At 43.1% G+C, this 18,759-nt stretch overlaps 1 protein-coding gene across 4 annotated transcripts; it reads right to left on the reverse strand.

The window, feature by feature from the left end:
- Positions 1-443: 443 nt before the first annotated feature.
- On the reverse strand, positions 444-18,738 carry dnajc5ga (DnaJ heat shock protein family (Hsp40) member C5 gamma a). Of its 4 annotated transcripts, XM_021612048.3 has the most exons (7): positions 18,358-18,733; positions 9,708-9,856; positions 9,268-9,481; positions 8,274-8,430; positions 6,500-6,705; positions 4,466-4,505; positions 444-3,655 (listed from the first exon to the last, which is right to left on the reverse strand). In XM_021612048.3, the coding sequence occupies exons 2-5, from the start codon at positions 9,845-9,847 to the stop codon at positions 6,503-6,505; spliced, it is 714 nt and encodes a 237-aa protein (XP_021467723.1). In that variant the 5' UTR covers positions 9,848-9,856; positions 18,358-18,733; the 3' UTR covers positions 444-3,655; positions 4,466-4,505; positions 6,500-6,502. The 4 variants fall into 4 exon arrangements, with proteins under 4 accessions (XP_021467723.1, XP_036840989.1, XP_036840987.1 ...); XM_036985094.2 differs by lacking the exon at positions 6,500-6,705; XM_036985092.2 differs by lacking the exon at positions 4,466-4,505.
- Between the last annotated feature and the right edge of the window lie 21 nt (positions 18,739-18,759).

An 18,759-nucleotide genomic window follows, 5' to 3' on the forward strand; every position in this document is an offset into this window, starting at 1 on the left:
CGAGCTGCTAATAAGCTTAAGGGGACTTTTATAGGACATGGAGGCTTTGTGCAGAGTAAGCCAAGCACACACCATACCGTACCCATTCGCAGCCAAATCTCCATTCATACTTTACTCCACCTCCTGGTTGCATTTCTTTTACTGGAGTAGCCTACAGGCAGCCACCCACTTACAATGTAGCTAGTGTCTACTGTGGCTAATGGCTACAATTGAGCTATTCCTGATAAAGACAGTTTGGTACTTTTTCTCATGGCAGCAGATCTTATCTTCACCAACGAGTGGTGTTCTTTTGCCGGAGAGAACAGAGAAAGAATAGCGTTCTTCTGTGAACAGATATACTTTGTTTGTTCATGGAGAACTGAGAGCCATTCCTTTGATATCACACAAACTATTCTCAGTGTTGTGAATTCAGAGTACACAATAAATCACATAGAAGACAAACATTGTACAAATCCCCCTTTTAATTGTTTAAATTTCATTATATATAAATACACATTTACAGATCATTTTTGTCCATGAAAGACATCATGGTGAATAATGAATGACATAATGAAAGCATTGACAAAATTACAATCATCAATCATATTATTAGTGGCCGAGTCCCCATAGTCCCATGTTCTATAGGGGAGTGATGACATGGGGACAGCCCTGGCCTTACACTCAAAGCAGATATACACTTACTGTCTGCCTGCATGTTACTGTAGACCAGAGCTATGGTGGCCTAGCCAGTTAAGACATTGCCTAGCTCCTCTGTCAACCAGCTGAGACAGCCTAGCTCCTCTGTCAACCAGTTAAGACATAGCCTAGCTCCTCTGTCAACCAGTTGAGACAGCCTAGCTCCTCTGTCAACCAGATGAGACATAGCCTAGCTCCTCTGTCAACCAGTTAAGACATAGCCTAGCTCCTCTGTCAACCAGTTAAGACATAGCCTAGCTCCTCTGTCAACCAGTTGAGACAGCCTAGCTCCTCTGTCAACCAGATGAGACATAGCCTAGCTCCTCTGTCAACCAGATGAGACATAGCCTAGCTCCTCTGTCAACCAGTTAAGACAGCCTAGCTCCTCTGTCAACCAGTTAAGACAGCCTAGCTCCTCTGTCAACCAGTTAAGACAGCCTAGCTCCTCTGTCAACCAGTTAAGACAGCCTAGCTTCTCTGTCAACCAGTTGAGACAGCCTAGCTCCTCTGTCAACCAGTTAAGACAGCCTAGCTCCTCTGTCAACCAGTTGCTCCTTGGTAAGGACCACGTTGGCTAGCCTAGGGTTCGCTCTTCCCAACTGTCTGTCAATGTGTTTTATTAAAACAGCTCTTTCGGTTTGACATAAAAAAATAAATAAAGGACAATGTACATCATTTAAATGGGGTTGATTCTTAAAACATTTCCCATTCATAGGGATTCTCAAATAATGTTATTTGCATGTGACAAGTGGTTGTGATTATTATTATTTACAGCAGATAAGGATCACCAGAATAAATATATTCCTCCTCTCTGAGCCCTGGGGCCAGATACTGTACTGTTATGTTTATTATGGTTTGTGAAAACACAACCAACAGTCTGAAATTTCAGGTGGGTTTTAGCTGTTAACTTATTGATATGAAGAGGTGAGAAAAGGGGCAATAATTCCAGTAACAAAATGATGCTGCTGATAGATCATTTCTATGTAAACACTCAGGAGAGAGCTACAAAAGATAAAATGGCTGCTTGACATCATTTGATGACATAATTTTAGTTTGCTTATCTTCAGGGTGTTTCTTCAGCCAAAACACAAGGTGGTTAAACGCCATGTACTAGCCCCTCTTCAGGAAACACAGAACGCCCTTTTCAAATTACAAACCACAAAAAAAAAAAAAAACTGGGAGGGGGATGAATGACTGACTGACCTCAGCACTACAATGACCAAACCAACAACGATTTTGTACAATGCTACACACACACACACACACACACGCACGCACACACACACACCTGGGACTGACTGACTTTCAATGACAATATGACATTAATTCACTTCACTGTTTTCACTATTCTGATTACACAAGATTGAGAAACCTCTGACTGCACCCCAGGGTTATAAAGAGAGCTGTACTTAAGTACAGGTAAACTGCTGGTTGGGCGATCTTTACAGATCCTAACCCTGCTGTGGGACATTGTATCATCTCATCACTGAGACTAGTAGTCGTGCCTCTTCAGCCCATAAAACAATAAACATGGCAATCAGTCCACCAAAACCCCATGGAAAACAACCTGGTGTGTTACTTCTTAAAAGTCAAATCAACATATGAAAAGTCTAATATTCGGTGATGGGATATCTCTGTAGGCAGTACAATGAACAAAGCAGTCATCTAGGATGTGGCATAGCATGGTCTTTAGTGGCTAGGTCAAACAGACCCCTACAGTACATACCCACTCCCCTGTATCTCCATGTTACATCAGACTATGAGGAGAATGCAAAGCAAAACCACCATTTGAGATGGGAAACGTTTGATAAGTCGTTTGGTTGCAGTTAGCTGGCTGTAGTCAGTAGTCAGTTCCACCCAATACAGAGTGCATTGTACTGACTGTGGGTTTCAGTAAGCACTTGGCTGGACCCATGTTAGCCAACAGTCCATTGGAAATGATCATTTACCCACTTCACAGGTTTCAGAAGTGCATAATAGACCCAAATACATACATGCACCTCAATTAAACAATCCTCTGAGGTTGGCTCTAGTGGCATGAGGAGAAACGTCTCTTTGGGAGCTGACTGTTGAACACATGGAGTGAGTGGCATCTAGTTTGGCTTTGGTCGAACTAACATAATTATGACAGTTAGCAATTCAATTAAACAATCAACACATTTTTCTTGTTTTATCCACCCGACATTTTCACTGTTCTTGAATGTCTACTGTATCCAGCCCCACTCTTGGGTCTCTTTCAGGTGGTGGTGGAGGGGAGATCCCTGGTTGTGTGGCATACTACTGTAGGTGCACCTGCAGCTGGCGGTATCGCTGGCAGTGGTGGGGTGGTGGCTGTAGTACAGGGGTGTGGATGTATGGGGTATGTATTTGCCAATGCTGTACAATAGGGGCATGCAGTTACAATGAAGCACATGCAATCTGTTTGGGAGCCTTTACTTCCTCTGATCCATGCTTTAGTCTCCGGGGAGGTGGAATGCTTGGCTCAGGCCATTTAAAACTCCGACTGAACTTAAAAAGAGAGAGTCTCCAATCCCACAGCGTTCTAACAGAGACAAGAGAGAGAAAGGGGGATAGATGAGGGAGGATAGAAATGGAGGGATGAAATGGAGGGATAGAGTGTTCCAATCCTCAGTTTGGTGGATAGACAGACACATATCATGTCAGAAGGAGTCCTGGTCTCTTGGCAGCCTGCCGCTCATGTCCATTAAGTTAGATCTGTACCACAGTATGGGGGGTTGACTAGCTGGCTGGTTGACTGGCACTAGTGACGGTTGGCCTGGTTGGCTGCTGGGGGCTCCAGTGTGGGGCCACAGGGGCCTGGCCGTGCCCGCCGTAAGGGAGGGCTCCAGCGGGTAGATGGGGCTGGGAGGGAAGGGTCACTGCTGGGGCTTGGAGGTGGGCTGGCTGGCTGCAGGCTGGGAGGTCTCTGGAACCTCGATGGCGATGGAATGTGGCTGGATCACAATAGGGGCACGAGGACCTGCAGGAAGATATTGAACTGTGTCAGACTCACTGGGGAAAATAATAACCCTCAATAGAGAAAAGTTAGCCAAGTGTCCCATGCCATAACGAGTAGGTAAAGGACTAGGCTACATATAGGCTATGTGCTCTATGAATGAATTTAGCTTCTGCATTCTCTAGGGTTTGTATGATACTGAAGGTCAAATTCTGAAGTCAAATGAAGAACTAACAGGCATGTACAGACAGGTAACAATGATCCCAATGCATTTCACACGTCAATGGCAATGACTTTGTAAACATATCAGGGTTCTGTAGATATAGACTAATGATGACCTGATGCCAATGAGGAAGACAATGCAGAAACATCCCAATAGGAACATCTGTCCAGATTGAGGTTCATGAACACAGTACAACTGAGGCTACAAGGGTATTTACAAGCTGGAAGCATGACAGTCTACACAACATCTCTGTAAACCCTTTTGACGGGAAGCTTCCAACTCATCTAGCTTTGTTGCAATAAATCCTGTTATCAAAAAAATCCAGCAAGTAATAGCCTGTTGTCTCAACTAGAAGCAATTCACATGGGAAGGTATTATTAGCAGGAGGCATGACCTAAAATTGGGCCCTTGTTTAACTGTTCTCAGGTGTAACCGGTCCTGAAATATTGAAAGCTCCACGAGGGTCATGTTCAGTAGGTGGAAAATGTTTTGAAACAAGGACGTGCTACCTGAGCGTGTCCAGTAAGGATACAGATTTTTGTTTTCCATCGCAAAACGTTTTGCTACGGTGTGCCCTACTGAACATGACCAAGTGTGTACCATGAACCTACCTGCCCTTCCCTGGCGATGCTCATCCACACTGTCACTTTCCTTATAGAGGACATCATCCATATGCAGCATAGAGGGAGAGCACAGAGCACTGCTTAGAAAGCACTTGTACTATTAGTTGGCTACTACCCCTACTATATCAGATTACAATATAATGATAGTCCTATATTATTACTATCTCAACATCATTATATAGCCATAGTCTCTTGAAGCTTCCAGCTATCACTTTGGTAATTCTAAAGAGAGACTCATAGACTGACATGTCAACAGGCATCATGGTGTTGAACAAACAGAGCACCAACAGAGAGGATGGCGCTGAGGAAGTAGGTGTGAGGTGAGATGACAAACACATATGGCCGGATGTGACAGGACAGCAGTGACTCGTCTTAGGGGTATTGGTCTCTAGATCAGTGACAGATCTCAAATTAATCGATTTTAAATGCAGGCTGTAAACACAAGAAATGTGGATTAAGTCAAGGGGTATAAGTACTTTCTAAAGGTAATGTACCTCCACAAAAGGCCCCAGGGGGATCAAAGGGTTGTGTTAGCATGACAAACGGACTGTGCTTTTAGCACATATCCACAGGCTAGGTTTTCAACTAACCAGCCTGACATTATATTGATGTTTTTAATATGAATAGACGGCTACTGTTAATTGAAGGCATCTAATGTCTTGTGGGTTGAGTGAGTACTTGGCTGCTGTGGGGCCCTGTTTTGTCTTGTGAAGTTAACTTGTTACATCCAATTAAAATGCCTAAAGCCGGTAGTACACAACACAATTCGGGCACCGATTTAGCTTTTCCAGATGAGATTGGAGACAAAATCCTCATTGTTGCCTACTCGGGGCACTCGGCTGTCACCGACGCTCGTTTAATGTGAGCGGGTCAGAGACGCAATCTGAGGGCTACCGATCTCGTCTTGGAGCAGCCCCAGACATCTCAATATTTTCAAACATGTTGGAATTTATTGGCACAAAATTTGCAATGTTTTTGTAGTGTGCAACAACAAGTTTTGAGACCGGTGATCAGCAAAAGCCAATGAGCGCTCGCCAAAGAAACCAGTGAGACGATGACATTGTTTCGTGTCACCCAGAAGTTGTAGACTCTTTCGAGCAGGGGCCATGACTACTAGGATGCGTTTGTACTTGCCTTAAACCAAAGCGTCAACTCGTTTCAGCTCTGAAGTTCACAAGCAATAGAAATTTCAACTCTTGTTTGTCATGCGTCAATGTCTGACAGAAAACGTTTGAGACTGCTTTGAGCCACAGCTCATTTTGGCTACGTTAACAATCTAATCACATCATTGTTTTCGCGAGACTACGAGGTGGTATGGAGAATCCTCACGACCAAGTGAAGACTCTTGTAGTGTGTGACCCCCTTGTCTGTACCAGATGGTTTATTCTGAACACCACCATATTGGCAAGACAAGAAACTACAGGAAAGACGTTCGTTTAACATGCGAGGCTCAGCGATGTTTGGATTTTGAAAGTCGTAGTGCACACCCGGCATAAGCGTCTCTGTGGTCTTACTGATAAAGTAATGGGATACCGGGCATAGATTAGGCTATAGTTTAATGACCATAAACCATGCCTAATTAATAAAGAGATTACATCCACTTTATCACCAAGGCAGAAAATAGTTACTACAGATACATTCACGATGGACCAAACACAGACAAAATACTGATCAATTAACTGAAATGATTGTTATTGAGTTGCTCCATCCATAGCAAAATTAGGTCCACTACATTATAAATACACAGAAGGCAAGCTCATACATGCAGCCATGCTCAAAACATTCTGAAGCAACAGCCATGACATCATGCAACTCAACACTGACAGGCAAACAGAATGGATGGTTAATGAGTCAGTCAAACAGCTGAACATAGTACAAAGGCACCGTGTGTCACTATGAGCAAACACAGTCTGGTGAAACGGGTTGGTCTGGGGCGTGGCAACGTGCACAGGAAGCGGGACGGATGGACACGATGCAGCTGGGTTGAGTACAGCAAGTACATTAGGGAGACGGGGGGCTTACGAGTCATTTAGACTCCGGCAACGTTTCGCCTGGGTTCTCAGCAGCCACTGGCCTGGTCAGGTTGTCAACCACTGGATTGGCAGGGTCTAGGCTGTTGGCAGGGTCTATGCAGTTGGCAGGGCCTAGGCTGATGCTCTCAGCCACAGGACTCGTTACAGCTATAGGTACGGCTACAGGTATGGGCTGCACAATGATTACCGTGTCACCTGGTGGATGAAAACACAAACGTACAGAAACACCTTTCTGTAAGAATGAGATAAACCAGGCCTACTCATTGGGCCAGAGTATACTGATATGTTATCCCCACACCCATACTGCCCTGAGGCTGTTAGCTTGTCATGTTTGGTTTGGTTTTCAGTTACTGTAAATGAAGCGCAGTTCCTGTTTTTGTGTGATACGGTGAGGAGATTATTCATATCATCTAGGTATTCGCCTGAACATGTTATGAATATCTCTGAAACCAATAGCATTGTCATTTTGCTTATAAAGCCTTATACTGAAAGTTCAAATGGTGTCATAGTCACTTGGGCTAAGGGTCGTGACTATGGGGTCACCATGGTCACTCCTCAGAACAAAAAACAAGACCATTAGGAGTCTAGTCCTTGGGACTGTTTTCTATTGAGTGATCTGCTGTGTGAAGAGGCAACATGAGTGAAGGAGCTGAGAGTCCTGTCCTCAGACCAACCAGTTAAGGACACGACACAAGAGGCCGAGGCAGAGAGCATCCTCTGAGATCTGACAGGATTACATGCATCTTCCTCATCTCGCCTCTGTCCCAGCCCCTGTCCCTGTTCTGGGGACCACTGATGGGAGAGGATAAAACAAAGAGCTTCTTGTTGGGCTTGAAATGTTGGAAGAAAAGAAACACTGTTGACATCTCTACCTGTTAATGTCGACATGTTATTGCACACTGTTCTGACACTGCATCCATAGCTTTTACACATCCAAAAATACCAAACAACAACATTATATTATATTACCCATTCTGGTAAAGGAGCATTGTGATACAAGGCACATTTCTGCACTAGCAGACAATAAATTATCATCATCTAATTTACTGAGACTGAGAAGAGTGATAATTATAATTTCAACATGGTAGAAAAAATATTTAAATAAATGTCAGAGCTAGGGCTATAACTGGATAATGTCCTCATGACATGAACCAGCAGTCTCTCAGTCAGAGTATGAGTAGCTATAAATACCTGCACATCAAGGTAATCTAAGGGCTAGCCTGCAGCCTCTACCTCCTGTGCAGGACCAGGTGCTGTAGACCCAGAGTCCTGCCTAGCTGGAGTAGACACTGGTGCCCCCCCCCCTCCATTCCCTCATCCCCTCCTCCCCATCCCTGTTTGGCTGCTCTGGCCCCATCTGTGCTCTGCTGTTTCCCTGCCTCTCCTCCCTCTTCTTTCTCCCTCTGAAAGGAAGTGACAGCGTTAAGTCAGGCTGAAAAACCGACATCTGCGAGGCGGCCTGTCGCTGAGGTAGTGTGTAGGGGCGCCAGGACCCAGGAGAAGGGCCAACACAAAAGGATTGGGGGGCACACTGTATTTATCCTGTTACCCTCCTCATGAGCTCTATCCCACCTATAGTAGTCTATACTATACAATAGAAAAATGGCTATGTGCACTAGCATAGTTAGTTTATTACCCAATGCCAAACAGTCCCCGGCCTACCTACTAGCGCCCAAAACATTCTACCGCATACTACCTGCCACCAACCCAAAATCCCCCCCGCCATTTAAAAACTCCCCTGTCCCCTCCCAGCGTGGTCTCACCTCTGTCCGTCTCAGCTTTGATCTGGGCCTCCAGGTCCTCTGGGTCCACGTACTGGTAGTGATCATCCTCCTCCGGCGGCTTGCACTTCCCACAGCAGAAACAGCAGCAGCAACAGCAGCAGCAGCAGGAGAAGACGGTGCAGCACACAGCCATGGTCTGCAGCACAAGGGCATAACACAAACACACAGCATTATCAGTATGGAACTTCTCCCGATCACATATACCCAGCCGGGACAGTCACCCGCTGTCTTCCTGCTCGCAGGAGAACTTATGTCTAGCCTCAGATCTACAGGGTGATCCAGTGAGAGAAGCTAGGGGATATCAGCAGCAGAGACAGTGAAATACATGTGGATGCTCTCAATAATCCTACTGTACCAAGCATTTCTAGGGTATATATAAGTGGAGTGGTTTTGTTTCTCCCTGAAATGTTCCTTTGCTTTGTAGGTAAAAGAGTGAGGTTTGTGAGACAGTCGGTGGATCTTCATCACTGCATCTAGACCTCTCTACTTACTCTACTCAGCATCTGAGTGACTGAGCACAACTACACAGAACACAATTCTAAATAAAGACTGCTTTGCAACCGGAGCCATCTGTCTGACTGAAACAGAAAAACACAGTACACTGACAGGTTCAGAGGGAGGTAACTATGAGACTTGTCAAAGCAATTATACACAAATACTTATATACTGTCAATGTACTCCCAACAGGGATTACAGTAGGCTGTCTAATGCATGGAGAAGACAGTACTAGACAGTGAATTCTATCCATAACAATGTCTAATAAAATCCCAGTAGCTCTTAGTGTGATGAGTGATGTTGCTGTGAAAGAAGTCCAGTCAGTATGTCATCACTAAGACAGTCAGCTGGGAGAGCGGGGCTACTCACTCCCACTGTCGGAGGTTACAGCACTACTGACTACACCCCGGATAACCTAATATATTACCCTGTACGACTAAAGGTGGTCTGGAGGGTTATGAGGTACTCTCTCTCTCACCTTAAACCACCACTTGGACATGAGGAAGTAGTATTTAACGCTCTCCTCTCCAAACTGCTCGGACACATAGAGGCCCATGGAGCCGTACTCGTCGTAGATCCTCCTCTTGCCATCATCGTTCAGGATGGAGTTGGCGTTGTTGATCTCTTTAAACTTATCTGCAGCCTCTGGGTTGTCTGGGTTCTTGTCTGGGTGGTACTTCAACGCTAGTTTCCTGTAAATAGATGGACGGATGAATAAATTAATCTCAGTCCACACCACCACATACACATTTCACAAAACCCAATCCTATAAAGAGCTTATACCTCATTAAAAGTAATTGTTCTTTGTCTGATGGACCAACTCCTGAATAAAGCTGATCATTAACTTGCTCCGGGGAAATGGAGAAACAGGCTTACAGGTTATGTGGCTATAACGACCAGAGACAGGCTGAGAGTTACCTGTAGGCTCTCTTGACGTCCTCAGCGGAAGCTCCTTTCTCCAGGCCGAGCACCTTGTACAAGCTCTCCCCTGTGGTGGACATCTTCCTCTGGGGGCCTGGCCGGTTTGGCTCAGTTGCGCCTGTGCCTGTCGTGGCCATGGCTGAAGTCTGCCAAGATATACAGTCACACAGGAGGTTAGCACTAAGTCACACACACAAAGTGTGGAACTGAGTAGGTTGTCACTGTAGCAATAGAGACAAACACCCTGCAGTATTTACCTGACCTGTTCTTAAATCTTGACATTATTTGCCCAAGTAGTAACTACATGTGTATGTGTGTACTGTCTGTAGCCATAATCATCACAGTATTATAGCCTGGTAGACAGACACAGATGTTGTGACATTGCTTTGCCTAGAACACCAAAGGGAACTGGAACAGCTCTGCCTAGAATATCCCATCTCATAAACCCAATGTCAATACAAGGATACTAATAAAAAAAGTATGAACCAGCAAAACACAAGGATATAGCATTCAGCACTGGCTGGGTTTATGTTTAAACAATTTCTGCACACATACAGTGCCTTGCGAAAGTATTCGGCCCCCTTGAACTTTGCGACCTTTTGCCACATTTCAGGCTTCAAACATAAAGATATAAAACTGCATTTTTTTGTGAAGAATCAACAACAAGTGGGACACAATCATGAAGTGGAACGACATTTATTGGATATTTCAAACGTTTTTTAACAAATCAAAAACTGAAAAATTGGGCGTGCAAAATTATTCAGCCCCTTTACTTTCAGTGCAGCAAACTCTCTCCAGAAGTTCAGTGAGGATCTCTGAATGATCCAATGTTGACCTAAATGACTAATGATGATAAATACAATCCACCTGTGTGTAATCAAGTCTCCGTATAAATGCACCTGCACTGTGATAGTCTCAGAGGTCCGTTAAAAGCGCAGAGAGCATCATGAAGAACAAGGCAGGTCCGAGGCAGGTCCGAGATACTGTTGTGAAGAAGTTTAAAGCCGGATTTGGATACAAAAAGATTTCCCAAGCTTTAAACATCCCAAGGAGCACTGTGCAAGCGATAATATTGAAATGGAAGGAGTATCAGACCACTGCAAATCTACCAAGACCTGGCCGTCCCTCTAAACTTTCAGCTCATACAAGGAGAAGACTGATCAGAGATGCAGCCAAGAGGCCCATGATCACTCTGGATGAACTGCAGAGATCTACAGCTGAGGTGGGAGACTCTATCCATAGGACAACAATCAGTCGTATATTGCACAAATCTGCCTTTATGGAAGAGTGGCAAGAAGAAAGCTATTTCTTAAAGATATCCATAAAAAGTGTCATTTAAAGTTTGCCACAAGCCACCTGGGAGACACACCAAACATGTGGAAGAAGGTGCTCTGGTCAGATGAAACCAAAATGGAACTGTTTGGCTACAATGCAAAACGTTATGTTTGGCGTAAAAGCAACACAGCTGAACACACCATCCCCACTGTCAAACATGGTGGTGGCAGCATCATGGTTTGGGCCTGCTTTTCTTCAGCAGGGACAGGGAAGATGGTTAAAATTGAGGGAAGATGGATGGAGCCAAATACAGGACCATTCTGGAAGAAAACCTGATGGAGTCTGCAAAAGACCTGAGACTGGGACGGAGATTTGTCTTCCAACAAGACAATGATCCAAAACATAAAGCAAAATCTACAATGGAATGGTTCAAAAATAAACATATCCAGGTGTTAGAATGGCCAAGTCAAAGTCCAGACCTGAATCCAATCGAGAATCTGTGGAAAGAACTGAAAACTGCTGTTCACAAATGCTCTCCATCCAACCTCACTGAGCTCGAGCTGTTTTGCAAGGAGGAATGGGACAAAATTTCAGTCTCTCGATGTGCAAAACTGATAGAGACATTCCCCAAGCGACTTACAGCTGTAATCGCAGCAAAAGGTGGCGCTACAAAGTATTAACTTAAGGGGGCTGAATAATTTTGCACGCCCAAAATTTTTCAGTTTTTGATTTGTTAAAAAAGTTTGAAATATCCAATAAATGTCATTCCACTTCATGATTGTGTCCCACTTGTTGTTGATTCTTCACAAAAAAATACAGTTTAATATCTTTATGTTTGAAGCCTGAAATGTGGCAAAAGGTCGCAAAGTTCAAGGGGGCCGAATACTTTCGCAAGGCACTGTATGTAAGAACTGGGCCTACACACAACCCTTACAAATCCTTTTAAACCACAATACACTTAGCGCAGATGAATTTGGGATTAAGCTCCAAGACTGCGTGTACTGAAGTGCAGTAGCATGTGTTAAACATGAATAATGCATCACAACTGTGGAACCTCCATCTAAAATCCCTGTGATTAAAACAAAGCAGAAGGCCAGCAGTGAGACTCCAACGCTCCACACAGCCCCACATTCTGCTGAACAGGACAATAGCCCTGCTGTGGCACACACACACCACATCACACTCAGCCATGCACACTGTGACTACTGGTGACTAGTAATGCCCTGGGCAGGCCTGAGCTAAAGGCGATTACATTTTGCTGATCTTGCACAGATTACTCACACAAGTCAACACAGGGCAATCCTAGACTGGCCCTGGAGAGATGGACCTGAAGAGCCAGCACTGCACAGAGACAGGCTTAGGAGGCTTGGCTGGGGAGGAACCTGTAGTCTACAGGTTGTTGCAAGGGGGAACAGTAAATGGTGGCAAAAGGCTACAAGCAGTAGCAGAGTAGCAGTAAACTACACTACCTGCCCATTTCCCTTTGATTCCCTTCAGGCTGGTGTTGTCCCAATACTGAGAAGGTGGTCTCTGTAATTACATTTGTCTTACATTGGAACTGGTCAATCTCCAAGTCAAGGATTTATATCTGCTTAACAACCACCAAACCTTACTCACACACTTCCAAAGCTTGGACAAGCAGAAACATTTAGCCAGCAAAGCTTGTGTTCGACCATTAATTACCTCTGCTATCCAGCCTGTCTGTCGGCCATTCACACAAACTGTTCACACCCCTCTTATTGGTTGAGAGAGTTTCGCAGGTTTAAAGCTCGTTTCCTGCAATTCCACACATTTTGTCATGGGGTGCAATGAAAATGTTGCAGTTTAAAGCAAATTTTCTTGCAATTCTATACATTTTGCCATGTCTAATGTGTATTCATGTGATATTAGAGTGACAATATACAACAATATCTATGGGCTAAAAAAATAATAAAAAAATACATAAAAAAATGGACTAGTAGATCTGGACATTTCTGACAAGTTATAAATAGTTCTCTTAGGTATACAATGGCTAACATGACAAGAGGAACTGATGATACACTACCCAATTTAGAAATTGTACCGTGTGCCTTCTACTACTACGACTTTCAAGAGTAAGTTTAAAGCCGGACTGAGTTCCTTTAAAATTTAATAATAATAATAATAATAATAATAATAATAAGGGCCCCACAGTTTGGGAACCGCTGTCCTAAGGGAGAAAAACTGAAGGCACCTTTTCAATAACACACAGATCCCTTGATTCCTGGAAGAGATGTGACATGATGTGTGTTTATGATTATGCTTTGGTTATGGTCATTACATTGTTTCTGGGTTATAAAATGTAGGCCAGCAAGTAAGGCCAAGTGGTTTTTCCCTGTGTGTTCCACACTGGCACATGTCAAACGTTGTGAAACAGAGTAAAATGTGTGCATCCAGGTAGGTTTGGGTTGTATCAAGATTTCCATATGGTCTTCTCTCGTACCGGGAATTACTGTATTACCGGCATAGCACACAAGGGGGCACTAAAAATGCATAAAAAGCCCATTGGGCCTCTATTACCAGAATGCTAACAGAATTAGCAAAAACAAATAGTGAAATCAGACGCCGTTAGCTGAAAGCTAAAGAGCAAAAAAAGAGAAAAAACAAATTGCAAAGACAAGCAAATCAAGCTCAAAGTTATTCAAGCATCGCTAGTAACTGGAATGGAAGGAAGAGCAGCATGTGTACACAGAGCAGATAGGAGAAGAAAGAAGGAGAAAGAAAAAAACACTAGTAGGAAGCATAGGGAAAAATAGCAGTTGTACAGATAACTCATCCAGAGCTCGTGGACTTCTGGCAGAAAGCCATTATATGATGGCAAACATTTACTAGTGAATTGCATACGAGTGTAACTTCATCACCTTGTGCGCCGCAAAACAGAGACTCGTCAATAGATCTAGAATGCTATGGACTCACCAGCTCGCTTTCTCCTGTTGTGCTGTTTACAAACACGTGGCTGGCTCAACTGTTCTGGAGAACTATGGTAAGTATCATAATTTTAAATAATGTGACAGGTGAAATAAAGAACGCAATCTGCTTTATCTCCTAAGGTATTGCACAAGTTGACTGCAGGTAATAACTTAAAAGTAGCTACAAATATTTAAATTATGTGAAAAACTTCAAATAAATAGTTTCGACAGTATTGAAAAACCATCCTGTGTCTTTTCCAAATAAAACGGTCTTCGGTATACCGCAAGAGGCTTCTGTGGGTTAGCGAGAGTAGACATGGCCCAGCACCTGTCAAAGCCACCATTTGACACTCTGGAAAAGACGGCAAGCCCGGGAGCACTTCTAGCTTGGGTGTGAAACGGTCTGGTCACAGGCTCTGACAAGCGCTACCTAATAGGCTAGTCCATCACACAGGCTCTGACAAGCTTTACCTAGTCGGCTAGTCCCTGGCCTGGCTACACCATCTCTTCTCTTACCTAGCTGAGACTGAGCCAAGGGAACCCCTGGCTATGATGATACACAGGCAAGGCCGGGTGCGTGAGTTGGTCTTCATACTCAACATGTCATCAGGGTTCATGACCCCTGACAGGTCACCCCTGATGTGGAACTTTCTCACACTAATATGCAAAAATGCCTAAATAAAGCACAAAGACTGGATTAATGGAAGAAGAGTGATTTATCTAAGACTAACTAACTATTTAATTGACCCTACTTGTTAAATATATCAACAAGTCAGAGATGGAAAGATCAAACAAATTTGAAGAACAGCCACTGTGATCATGTGACAGCCAAATTATCTTAATGTGAAAGAGAAAACACAGAGAGGCAGCAGCACTCAAGCAGCCTACTGTCAGTGCTGGGCTTAATCAAGGGTATTTTGCATTCTTCTGCAATCCTCTTGTTTCTCACAGAAGACCATTTCTTTGTTGCCTTTTCAAGTGATTCAAGAGCCGAATGTTGTTCTTACCGAACTTTCATAAACATCCAAGGGATGAGAGCTGCTTCAGGACATTTAGAAACAACTACTTCCGTACCTTGTCAATGGAAAATGATCATATCTGATTTTATTTGCCACCATAAACTTTAACAACAACAACCTCTGATTTAAGGTTGAAACCTGAGATATATAAAATACAAGTCTCTAGGCATAGAACTTTGCTACAATGTTAAACATGCTTCAGTGGGGGGTAAGGACAACTCAATGACCAAGACAAGTAGTAGGACAGACTAGCATTTCAACATCTAACCTGCACCTCTGCTCATAACCAGAGTATAAACTAGGCCAAACCGACCCAAAAACTGGAACTGGGCTTGACTTAACTTTTTTTTGCCACTTGTCTTTTGGACTTGTAAAACAGATATTTGTTCACTTGTCCCAAAAAAATGATATCATTGTATGGTGCAAGTAACCACTTATTTTACTATTGTGAAAAATACAAAAATGTAGGCTACACGCTTCCTATTGGCTTCTTTGCATATTCAAACCGGTATTAAAATACAACTTTGCCTCTTTAAGGCTCTCCTGGAGGATGGTTGGCCACCCTTTCAACATTACAACTAAATACGTTTGTAATTTCGTATGTCTACCATTCAAAACAGACTCCGGGACGACAGATCCAAAATTCATACAACCACCGCACATAAACACATTCAAAAAAGCAATGAGGCTGATGCAACAGATCAGAACGTATATCATAAAATGTTGATAAAGTGGTATTTCTTCATATTATATGTTCAACAATAACGCACACGGTTCTAGGCTATTATCCAACGTTCCAAATTCTATTAGGGGAAACATCACTCAAAAGCGCACAGCAATCGCGAGCGGTTTAACGTGATAGAGCAGCCCCAAAGGCCGGCAGATGGCGATATTGAGTTAATCTTACCGTCCAAACGCATTGTATGCAGCTGGCAATGGCAATACACTCATATCCCCGGTGGAACGGTTCATCCCTAAAACATTCTCCATTCCGGCTGCAAAAGCTTTGATTTCCTCAAATGTATTCAATGCGTGAAGGTGTGATAAAAACCAGGGAAATATGCGTACTTTCCTTACGTAACAATTATGTTTTCAGCAGTCGGTTGTTTTAGCAGTCCACTGAATGTGGGGTACAATATCAGGAAGTAGCATTCCTTGGCATTAGCATGGTGGTAAAAAATGGTGTTTCAAAAGAAAATATGATTATTTTTCCTGTATTTTTCCTCGCGTTCTCGTTCTCGCCATTAAATAAAGTTGAGGAAATCAAAACCTTTGCAGTCTGAAATTAGAATGTTTCAGGCACAAACAAGTCCACGGGGGATACAAGTGTATTGAAGGTTGCACACAGTACAATGCGTTTGGACGGTAAAATTAACTCTCAATATCGCCATCTGACGACCTTTGGGCTAGTGACGGAGATGAAAATATACATTTGAAATTAAGAATGCGAAATCTAAAGATGCATCAACTAGCATGAGTTACTGATAGACTAGGATCATGTATTTGGCTGCTGGACAATAAAATAAAGTTGATTTAAAAACCAACAGAACATGAGAAATGTGCTGGTTTCAATGGCATATTAAGTGTTTATAAAATATTTCCCTCAACATTTCTATAGACGTATTTGGCTAGGCTACTTTGAAACAAGGTAAGACATGCTTTAGAAAATAACAAAAAAAGTATAGGTTTTAAACTAGGTTTATGGAATAAATAGTTTTAAAATGCTGACCGCCTCTGCTCAAATTCAAAGTGGGTGATGTGCGGTGCGTTTACTGGCATTTCGCCTCTATATGTCATTAAAAGTCTCATTAAAGTTGGCCTACATTTTCTGGCACTTCATGTCAGCATTGGTTTGGACATGAGGCTGTAGCCAATATGCATAGGCTATCACCTACACCAGGATTTCCCAAACTCTGTCCTGCCCCCCCTTTTTATTTATGTACATTAAAAAAATAGACTAATATTATTCCAATGTTGTCCTCTGATCGGTGTAATTGTTTGATATTGTAATGTGTGATTTTTTTGTGTGTCACTTGTCCATTTGAACAATTTTAATCTATAGTCTTGTCGGATGGACAAAAGGACCAGCTTTAATGTCGAGCCCTGTGGGGAATTGTGTAATTGCTGGCTGCTACAAATACTTGATGCAAAATTGACATAATCCATGACTAATCTGTAAAATACCACACCAGGATTTTGCAATGACACCTCACATTTGACCTCACAACAGCTGGGCCAAAAGGGATTTGGAAGACTGACATCATGGCGGTAAAATATCTACATTAACCATCACCAACCTATACTAGTTATGTTGACCTAAGGCAAAAACAGGAACCGTTTGAGCCATCTATTCTGTGACAGGAGATTGAAGAAACACACCGTATCTACGTGTTGCTATGACACACATGGCAGTGAGGGCTGGCAAGGGTGTGATCAAAATAAAAGACAATACATTATGCAATAGCTAGCTCACACGAGATGAAACCCGATAGCTATAGCTACAGATTAGCGATTGCGATAGAATAATCCATGCAATTATAATTGTTTCTTATATAGTAAGGAACGTAGGGTTTTTATAGTTTGTTGGGTGTCTTGTAACCACTGCTGTGTCCTTGTACAATATAACGTTATAAAGACATTCCATGGTCCTTGCACAACCATAATCCCTTGCTAATCTCCACATGGATAATTACTTTCCATTTTTACATCGTCTTTTCCCCATGCAAGAAGAATCTAACGTTGGCTAACTAGCTCCATATGCAGTGCTAGGTAGAAAGCTACAGTAACGTGAACTAGTAACGACACTGCAATTATCTTTGCACCTAGCTATTGTGGCGTTTGCTCGAGATATGCAGATGCTAGTTAGCTAAAATAACCCAGGCACTGGCCAAAATGTTTTACTAACGAAACTAGCTGTCAATGAATGTTGTCAATAACATTTGGGGAGCCGCAATTGTACCGTTAGCTGGCTATTAGCCAACTATTTAAAAAATATGAACGCTTTTAAGGTTTTTGGTTAGTAATGAGAAGCTGGTGGATAAACTGATACTTCAAAATGTGTTTCAACTGCAAAAGTCGACGGGCTGCTCAGCTGACCGTCACGACCGCTAATTTAGCCAACTAACGTTAGCGACGCTGATGTCAGAATTAGTTAACCATGCATTTTCACTCTAATAAATGTTCCCTGAAACAAGCGTGCGTCCAAACAACGTATTTAACCAACCCAATATCAATCTGCAACCGCATGCCAGAGTAGTTTGTAACGTTACAGCCTAACGCAACGATGTCCGTGGGATTCTGGACTGTCCTCGCGACCAGACCCCACACTTGCTCGCTGGCTCAGTAGCTAGCCAAAACCGACTGGTGTAGCTTGAAAAAAATAAGCTCTCGTGGCTCAGGTTAGGGCGACTTTACGACGTATCTTACCTTGTGCAAATTGGAAGAGGTATATTTCGCTGTGGCATAGAGGCATCCACTTTGTATGTCAAGATTGCCAGACAATGTGTCAATGTATCCGCCCCTCCTAAAAATGCTAGCTACTACAGTTTCAGTACCATTAGCCCCAGTGGACAAGGGACGTCTGATTGCTTCTGAGACGAGGGCTTCAACCAATGAACAGCGTCTTCATATCCTTACACAAATTTGGCGCTTGTGAAATTCACGTTAAAAAAAATATATATGTTTTTTTCTACCTACTGTAATTCCGTGTTCTATGAAAACTATACAATTGTAACCAACGATGATTAAGCCTGGTTTGTTGGTCGGTCTCGTGTTGGATCACCACTATTGTGCTGCCATCTAGTGTTTGAAGACAACTGGGTAGAAGCC

The sequence above is a fragment of the Oncorhynchus mykiss genome, chromosome 8 (genome assembly GCF_057628025.1).
Source record: "Oncorhynchus mykiss isolate SJ-2025 chromosome 8, ASM5762802v1, whole genome shotgun sequence".
NCBI classification, from domain to species: domain Eukaryota; kingdom Metazoa; phylum Chordata; class Actinopteri; order Salmoniformes; family Salmonidae; genus Oncorhynchus; species Oncorhynchus mykiss.